Source organism: Hevea brasiliensis, chromosome 4 (assembly GCF_030052815.1).
Source record: "Hevea brasiliensis isolate MT/VB/25A 57/8 chromosome 4, ASM3005281v1, whole genome shotgun sequence".
Taxonomy (NCBI): Eukaryota; Viridiplantae; Streptophyta; class Magnoliopsida; order Malpighiales; family Euphorbiaceae; genus Hevea; species Hevea brasiliensis.
In genome coordinates this window covers 3381159-3390755 of record NC_079496.1, presented here as the reverse complement: position 1 = coordinate 3390755, position 9597 = coordinate 3381159, and the positions used below count along the sequence as shown (strand labels likewise).

The window sequence follows — 9597 nt, the reverse complement described above, 5'->3', positions numbered from 1 at the left end:
GATTTCCCACGGCCCTAAACCTTTTTGGGCCGGAATGAAAGATCCTCTACCCAATTTTGCAAGTCCGAATGTCCAATAATAAAAGCCACATTTGTTGGGCCTATTCTGATACAGTTGATTTTATTGACCGCGTTTACTTCTAGGTCATACATCAAACGGGCCCCACCACATTTCATACGGAAGCCGCCACGTAATTCGCACATTGGTGAAGTCAAATTTTTCAATTTTTTTTTTAATTTAATTATTATTTGGCTAATTATTTTTAACAAATGCATATCCTCCGTCTCATTCCTTGGAGAATAATAAAACTGAAACACTGAGATCCAAAGCCTCCAATTTCCATCATCACCGATTAGCTTCTACGACTGCAAGATGAATCTGATTAATGCGGTTATGGCCACCAGGATGTTGACGATGCTTGGCCACTCTAACGGCGTCGGAGAAGGTATTCATTTTGGTTCCATCTGGTGGTTCATTTACGCTGCCATCTCCTGCATACTCGTCCTCTTTGCCGGTATCATGTCCGGTCTCACTCTCGGTCTCATGTCCCTCGGCCTCGTCGACCTTGAAATTCTCCAACGCAGTGGCACCTCCTCTGAGAAGAAACAAGCAGGTCCTCCATTTCACTTCTATTCTAGTTGATATCCCCCTTTTCTTTATTTATTGGATTTCGCTTCACCTTCACCGGCGTTGAATTTTAAGCGTTATTTTTTGAACCTTTTTACTATGATGAAATGATTTTTCTAAATTATTTCCCTTTTTGGAATAATCAGCTGCTATTCTTCCCGTGGTTCAAAAGCAGCACCAACTTCTAGTGACTTTGCTTCTGTGTAATGCTGCTTCCATGGAGGTAATTTCATGAACCTCCCTTGATTTTGTGATTATTATAGTCATATAAATGGCAAATTTTGCACATTTTTCAGTATTATGATGAATTGGATATTTTTTAAAAAAGAAGTGCGAGGTTAGAATGCGAAAGGCTAACAATTGATGCGTGAAGCAAAAGTTAGAAGAAGAGTGATGCGAGTAATTCGAGTGGAATGATAATGGAAAACTCTACAAGAACCTGCCACTGTTGTGTATCATTCATTGCCGCCGCTGTTGTTGCCATATATGCTAGAGATGTTTGTCATTCCTGCCTAGTAATATAATTTGTGTTGATGTGGTAATGTTAGATCATAAATTGAAGTGTCAAAGAAGATGAACTTTGGATTGGCTTTGTACGACATTTCATATAAACTTATTTGGTGATAGGTTTCTCCTCTAAGAAGTTTAAGTTGTGAACCCAAAAATTTAATCTGTGAGGTTGGATGAATATGCATTTCAAGTATTGTAATTCATAATTTGATATTTGTTTACTTAAATGTACGGATCTTTTGGAGAAATAGCTTTAGTACTAAGGACTTCCAACGGAAAAGCTTTACTATAAAACTGAATGTTTCTATATGCTATTACAAAATTGCACAAAATTTACTTTTAATCACATCTATTGACTTTCTTATTGCAATTTGTAGGCTCTTCCTATTTACCTGGATAAGCTTTTCAATCAGTATGTTGCTATAATACTCTCTGTGACATTTGTTCTCTTTTTTGGGGAGGTATGTATGCTACAAATTTCCAAGGCTAAGTGGTTTGAGGGGTTGGGGAAGGGGGATATGTTTGGAAGTTGACATCCCTTGTTTCTCAGGTTATTCCACAAGCAATATGCTCCAGATATGGGCTTGCAGTAGGTGCCAACTTTGTATGGCTTGTGCGAATTTTGATGATTATTTGCTATCCAATAGCTTATCCAATTGGGAAGGTAAACACAAACAAAGATTATACTTAGCACATTTTCAGCAAAGTGGTAGCTCTAATTGTTCGATAAATTTTTAGTCATTTTTATGTGAAATTGCAGAAAAGCAGGCCTAAGACCTGTACATTTGTGTGTATAGATTTACGTAAATATTGGAATCATTTGTTACTTTATATGAATTCATTGAATTAATAATTTGTTTTTTTTACTTGAGGAAATGAAACTTCTTGAGATGCTTACTTTTGTAACATTACATTATGTGTGTTACTTCTTGGTAGCTAATTCGGGCTGAATTTGAATCAAACTGACTGACCCTATCCAAAAGTGGCATATGTAGCATAGTAAATATACCTTTTGCTTGAATTGAGCCCTGCTAGCTTCTAGTTTTGTTTAGTCACTATCTGATGTTCAATGATATGCCCAACAAGTATTGTATTCTTGCATGCAACATTCCTTTATTGCTGACTTGACTATGGTGTGGCTAAAGGTCGTTTTGATTCCTAGAGCTTCTTCCTTCTCTGACCTATGAGGCTGGTGTTATTTCGTTGATGATATCCATGAGGCTTTAAGGATATATATATATATTATTTATTTATTTATAACACTTCCAGCAATCAAAACTTTATTTTTCCTCCTTGTTTGGTTGCTTTCTTCATTATCATCTTCACCCCATTTGCAAAATAAGTTGTTGGAAAGGGAGATCTTGTTTTTAATTTTAGCTTCCATCAGCTAAAAAATAAAATAAAAATATGGTGTCATTCATTCTGCTTCACATTTCTAAATGATGATTTGGTTGATTTCATGTTTTGTGGTGTCATCATTCAGGTTATATCAATCTTTTTCTTTAACTTTATAATGTGTTGTTGTAGATTCTGGACTGGGTTCTGGGGCATAATGAAGCATTATTTAGGCGAGCTCAGTTAAAAGCTCTTGTTTCCATCCACGGTCAGGAGGTAAATTATAAAGTTGCAGAATTAAATACATACAATGTGAAAGTTACTGAACCACATAAAACTTTAAATATGTAGAAACTATGAAAGAATTAATATAATTTATCTTGTATCTTTATAACATGGCGTGATTTTCTTTGTATTTTAGGCTGGCAAGGGAGGTGAGCTCACGCATGATGAGACAACAATTATTAGCGGAGCACTGGATTTAACTGAAAAGGTATACACTGTATGAAAGTAACATGTTCAAAATAGCGCATGTTGTTTATTTGTCTGTTATCATCCCTCCCAAAGGAAAAGGAAAAAGAAAAATCAATATTACAGCCATTTTATTTTGCAACTATTAAAATAGATTAGTGGAAGGGTTGTTCTAATATTTTTGTCATAATTTTATTTTATAGTTATTGCTATGCTAGAATTTGTGATCTCAACAGTGGTTTGCAGATAATTTTGTATTATCATGTCTGTACATGTATTGCTTGCTTCTTTTTATTATCATGGCTGCTTCTAAATCAAACTGTGCTGTTATTGATAATTGCAGTATATTTCTCCAGGTAACGCTTTTTGTTCCATTTTTAAATTTTACAGACTGCTGAAGAGGCTATGACGCCTATTGAATCAACTTTCTCACTAGATGTCAACTCCAAGCTGGATTGGTTAGTCTTGCTTCCAATTGGTTTGTTTGGTATTTTTGTTTGAGATGTTATTGAGAAAAAGACTATATTTAATATATTTATTAGAGAACATTACATTTTGATTTGAATTTAAATTTGACACATTTTAGTCTGAAGGACTTTAAAATAGCAGTTCTTAATTGCTTTGTTCTACAATTTCTGAAAAGGTGCTTTTCCAAAAAGCAATTTCAACGTCAATCCAAACAGGCTCTAAATTATTGTTGACATCTCTTTTTTCCCCTTGCTAATTTTTTTCCCTGTCTTATTCAACTGAACATATGCACTTCTCCAATATATTTGTTTCTTTAAAAATACTGTTAACTTAGGGAGGCAATGGGAAAAGTTCTTGCTCGAGGGCATAGCCGAGTTCCTGTGTATTCTGGGAATCCAAAAAATATTATAGGACTTCTTCTGGTGGGTTTAGAACTAATCTCTTTTTACAAATTTCGGTGCTGTAAACAGAAATCTTGATAAATATCATCCGATTTTATAAGTGGTTTTCCTGTCCTCTTTTTCTTCCTCCCTCCATTCCAATTGGAATTAGGTGAAAAGCCTTCTCACTGTACGACCTGAGACAGAGACCCCAGTCAGTGCTGTTTCAATTCGGAGAATTCCACGGTATGTTCATTTACATTTTATATCTTTCTTTTATCTGTTTGTAATTTTTCCCATAATAAGATATAGGGTAACTATTCATGTGGTTGATTTCTCCAGGGTTCCATCTGATATGCCTCTGTATGATATACTGAATGAGTTTCAAAAGGGCAGCAGTCATATGGCAGCTGTTGTGAAGTCTAAAACTAAAACCAAGGTACCTTTATCAACAGGAGAAAAAGTTGAAGAAAACAAAGCAAATTGTGGGGATTCTCACTTGACAACTCCTTTACTAGCTAAGCAACAAGAGAAATCAGATAGTGTAGTCGTTGATATCAATAGGGTTTCAAGGCCATCCAATATAAATAAGCAAATCACTTCACAATGTAATGATGCAGCAACCAATGGTTTGCCCCAAACATCGGAGTACATTGAAGATGGTGAAGTTATTGGTATCATCACACTGGAAGATGTATTTGAAGAACTTCTGCAGGTAAATTATAGGAATTTGATGTCATGCTTTTTTTTTGGTCCATGCATTTTAGTTGCCACAACCCCATGCACTAATGATGCTCCCAACGATGCAGGAGGAAATTGTGGACGAAACAGATGAATATGTAGATGTACATAGAAGGTATCATGGAGCTGGAACATTAAGATATCTAGTTGTGAACTTGTGATGCTTGCAATGGCCAAAAAATGGATAATTAATTTTCTTTCTTTGAATTTTGTAGAATCCGTGTGGCTGCAGCTGCAGCTGCTTCATCAGTGGCACGAGCTCCATCAAGTCGGAGGTTGACAGTAAACAAAGGAGCTGTAAGTGGAAATCATTTATGAAGTCTTCTATATTTTCCTCATCTATAGCATGCCTAGTGAAATTCAAAAAAGATAGCCATGACCTTGTCACCTCTCCTTGGATGCTGTGTGGACTGGATCAGCATTTGGTCACGATCTCTAGATGTAACTGAATCTCCATTTAGATTCAAATGCTTAAATGGTTAAAGGAAAGAGAAAAGAGAACTACTATTGGCATACATTTTTGTAGGTTTAAGTCATAATATGAAAATTGTTGTACTCATTTCTGGCTACCATTGAGAAATTTCATTCTATCAAATAAACGAAGTGTAGGGGTTTGGTGTTTAAGAAACCATTTCCAAAGATCAAACTCTAGTTGCAAGAAAGCTACCCACTGTTGTGTGTGTCTCGAGATATAGCCATTTTTTCAATATACGAAGTAGGCTCCCTCTAATGACTAAAGGTTAATTCTGTTTTCTATTCTTAAAAATTCCCAGGGAGGTCAAAGCAAGCCAGGGCAAACCCCCAGGAAATCTGAGAATGATTCGAGTACCCCAAGGTTACTAGGGGCTGCTGGTGAGCCTTTTTCTGCAAACAAGAGATGAGAAAGGATATACAGTTGTGTACTTTGCAACAGTTCTGAGAAGAGAGGTACTTTTTGTCCCTACTACAATAAATATGGAATAAATGCTTGTAATATATGGAAATTGATTGTACTGAGCGGACTATCTTCTCCTTCCAGCTACGTGCTCTTCCATTGCTGTTGTTTGTGATGTGTATCGTGTATTGAGAAAAATCTGTGAATATGCTCCAATTACCTTTTGGAACTGTAAGAGATATATTCTGGAATTTTTATTTTTATTATTATTTTTTTTTTGGGATAAAGAGTTGAGAAGGATCCTATCAACAAATTGGTTGAAGCCTGTATCATTGGGTGCTGATGTGGATGTTCCTAGCGTTGATTGCATTATGGAAGACGGTTTCCACTGGAAACGAAAACAATGAGAGAGATTATTTATTTATTTTGGAACTTGTGGGCATGTGAGTGTTTGGCCTATGAATCTTTCAATATTGTCTCCTCTCTCATAAAATTGTTTCTTTGATATGTACATAGAGGTTGCATTAAGTAAATCTATGATGCGGTTCTAGGCACAATTTCTTTCTGGATTTAGTACTATTGCTACAGCAAGACGAGCTTACAAGGAATAGGTTTTATATCATCCCGTAAAAATGCTTGGTGGGAGGCTGCGGTGGCTGATTTTTTTTTTTTTTAATTTCACATGTCGTTGCATTAAAGTCTAAAGGGCATATTATATTAATCAAGGCCCAAGGCCTGGAGCTCAAAACACTGGCCTTATCCAATCAACCCAACAAAACAGACCCAGATCCTAACAGCAATTAGTTGGAATTTCCAAGCAGATACCCAGACAAATCTCGCAGCACTACCGGGCAAGAGCACCGGAACCGGGCAAGGGCAACCCAGAGCCAGACAGGGAGAGATTAGATCAACAGTAGAGAGCACGGATGCAGGAGATCCCATTTAAACCCCCACCCCCCCAATTTTTTGGGGTAGGGAAGCATTATTTCCAAAGCTTGTTCAGGTCAGAAAAGGTTTTCAAATATATTTAATTTATCGTGACCTTTATGAATTACGCTATTATAAATATTTTATATTATTATAATTATGAATAAATATATAATTTAATTTTTAATTATTTTTTTTTATATTAATATCATGATAAATAAATGTGATTTAATCTTTAATTATTTTTTTTTTAAATTATAGAGGTGATTTAATCCACAACAGAACCAAGCACGTGATGTATTAAGTTCACCTGCAAATTTCTGGTGGCATACCACGTGCAACTACTCCGGCTCTCTTTGGTCTGATTACTGGGAACTGAAGTGGTAGTCCCCTGCCAGGCTGCTACGTTAAACTGCAGTGGCCCTACTCGGTACTGCGCCCGCCTAGTCACTACAACTGTGGTTCTTTTGGGGTCACTGTTAGTTATGAGTGATCAAACTTGCTTTTGGAACCCTCCATAACCAAACAGAATTCCACTCTATATTTGTTCATCATAAGCCTAAAATTATGAGATAGATTGGTTACGGTGTGTCTCTGTGTAACAAATGGATAAAAAAAGGCACAGAAACTTCTTTTATTACTGTTCCTCTTACAACACTTATGTATACTTCTTGGCTATGCCAGCCTCAGTCATCTTTACATATGATCTGTTGCTTATCACCCTCACCTCACCATGCAACCTTGGACCTGAAACTATGACACAAAATCCCTCAGGACTCAAGATTGAACAGCTCTGTATCCAGATACTACGACCATCTACTTTCATACTCACTTGTACTTATCATCCCAGCTCAGAAGAATCACCGTGCACCTCCATATGATATAGAGACGCGTTCTTTGCTCCTTAACAAGCCTTGAACACCTTCGCCATGATCGGAGTTTTGGGAATCGCATAGATGGAGATTGTCTTGTCATGTTGGTTTCCATGTAGAGAAAAGACTCCGTAGATTTGCTTATATGTAACTCTTTTCTGAGTAATTGTCAAGGTGGCTAATTATGATTTTTTTTTTGGATTAATAAGGAACTGAGGAAGCTTTTCTTTTCATGGCCTCATATAGAATAAAGCTTGTTCAAAGAAATGCGTGGAAGACAGTAATTGGGTGTCCTGCTGGTTGGTCCCTGATTTGGTTGACATGGCAGGGAAGGTCCCATTGAATCAAAGATAACAAAGCAGACCCATCAGCTTGTCTCCCTTGCCAAATCACCAAGAAAAGGACAGCTGGTTTAGTTAAACTTGGTACGTGGCTTATCCTAATTTTAAAGGCCACCCCTTGTTTCTCTCTTTTCTCTTTGGGCTGTAATTTGTCTCTGTATGTATTTTAGCCCTTAATCCACGCCCACTTCTGCCGGATTTCCTGGACTGATATTAAAGAACTAAAGAAGCACCCAAGATGTCAGAGTCACCGTGGGATTGTTGAGTGAAGGAGTCTAACCTATTAATTTAAAGTATATACAAGCAAAGGATATAATTAAACAACAAAAATATTAATCATTTTCAGGAAGAAGCTAAGGGAACACAAGATTGCATGCATCTGCAGATTGGACACATCTTTCCTAGGACCAATAATTCTTACTTCATGATACAGGACAAGTAATCAAACACAAGCTGAGAAAAAAAAAAGGATTGGAGCAAGTGTTTTAATGTGCCTAGCTCTAGGAGTACTTGTGCCAGCAAAGAAGCATGGAAATGCACACCCTTATGAGATAGAGCTTGCCTCTCTGTTGCCTTACCATTCTCTTCCACTTGCCAAATCTCCTGCTGCCCATTTTCTCATTAGCTAGTAGCTATTGCAGTTGCACCAAATCTTGCTTGGACTATAACCTTATTTATTGACATGCCTCTCTTATCCTATCTTTAATGTGTCCTGAGATTATTACAAACTATAGCCACATTGGAAGACTTGATCAGATTAACTAAGAAGGCCTTGTCAGGAGGTCCACTTGTATCTCCAAGCCACGTATCCCGAGATTATTACAAACTATAGCCACACTGGAAGACTTGATCAGATTAATTAAGAAGGTCTTGTCAGGAGGTCCACTTGTATCTCCAAGCCACGTAGATGTCACGTGCACTTTCCCTATCCAAATTTCAACTCAAAACATTTTCCTATTTTTGTTGAAACTTGCCGGCCACCGATCATTGCTTCCTTCCTTAAGCAGTTAGTCACTATCAAACATGAACTACCCTTATCTTGTACATATAGAACAAACCCACACATCATTATAGTTCTTTATCTTCAAGCCAGAAAAAGGAAAGAAATGACCTTTTGAACACCCATTTGATTATACCCCATGGATAACCCAATATTATTTTATCAATCGCCTAACTCATACTAACTGTGAAATGGTAGGTATACAGGAAGCATTACAGAGATTGTTCTGTTGCCATTAATGTCTTCACAGGAAGATATTAATCTAGGGTCATAGTCCACATGTTCAATCATGTCCTGGTGCCATACTAAAGCATTGCAATGGAAGGTCCTAATCCTTATCTCTAAGCAAGCAGTATCAAGGATAAGATCTTTGATAAACGTATAAATCCAAAGGGTGGACCTGTAAGGATTGATTGATATGAGTTGGAAATTTTTTTTTACATTTTAATTTTCCAGATAATGATATGGCCAATCTGATGGAAGGGAACTGTTTTGGTCCCAAATGAGAGACAAAATTGAGACTAGTTAAATGCAGATCAAACACATTGTTATTTTGGCATGCAAATGCAAGTGACAGTCTCCTAAAGTAACAAAAGCTTGGAGACAGATAAAATCAACTATTGGAATGTCATGCTTTTATTGAGCTAAGAAAAGTAAAGGAGAAAACTCCAAGCAGGTGGGGGAGTGTTTGATTAGTTGCAACAGCTGGTTTTGGGAGCTTCGAAAGTACAATAATTGTGGATTTTTTTTTAATTATTTTTTTTATCTATATGCAATTTCAGGATGTGACTAACTGAAACACTACAATCACAAACATTCCCTTAAGAAACATCATGGAAATAACTCATATATATACAATAATAATTACACCCCCCACCTCTCTCTCTCTTCATATATATATAACGTAGCTACTGGTTTTGGTAGCTAGCTAGATCATATTGCAGGCAAGAATCTTGATGGAAATAAAGCAAGAGATAGTGAAAGAAAGGCATTTTCACTTGTGAAAATCAAACAAATTAAACTATGCCAGTTGACTTCCATACAGCTATTA

At 36.7% G+C, this 9597-nt stretch overlaps 1 protein-coding gene across 4 annotated transcripts; it reads left to right on the top strand.

The window, feature by feature from the left end:
* The first annotated feature begins 268 nt into the window (after positions 1-268).
* On the top strand, positions 269-7550 carry LOC110640859 (DUF21 domain-containing protein At4g14240). Of its 4 annotated transcripts, XR_009148118.1 has the most exons (15): positions 269-613; positions 774-850; positions 1515-1598; positions 1688-1801; positions 2665-2748; positions 2894-2965; positions 3334-3401; positions 3746-3833; positions 3964-4037; positions 4134-4506; positions 4601-4647; positions 4748-4829; positions 5306-5459; positions 6228-6409; positions 6595-7550. XR_009148118.1 is itself a non-coding variant. In XM_058145047.1 (14 exons), exons 1-13 carry the CDS (start codon positions 373-375, stop codon positions 5411-5413), a joined length of 1512 nt encoding a protein of 503 aa, XP_058001030.1. In that variant the 5' UTR covers positions 269-372; the 3' UTR covers positions 5414-5459; positions 5695-5848. The 4 variants fall into 4 exon arrangements, 3 of the variants coding, with proteins under 3 accessions (XP_058001030.1, XP_058001029.1, XP_058001028.1); XM_058145047.1 differs by lacking the exons at positions 6228-6409; positions 6595-7550 and adding an exon at positions 5695-5848; XM_058145046.1 differs by lacking the exons at positions 6228-6409; positions 6595-7550 and adding an exon at positions 5551-5848.
* Positions 7551-9597: the final 2047 nt, after the last annotated feature.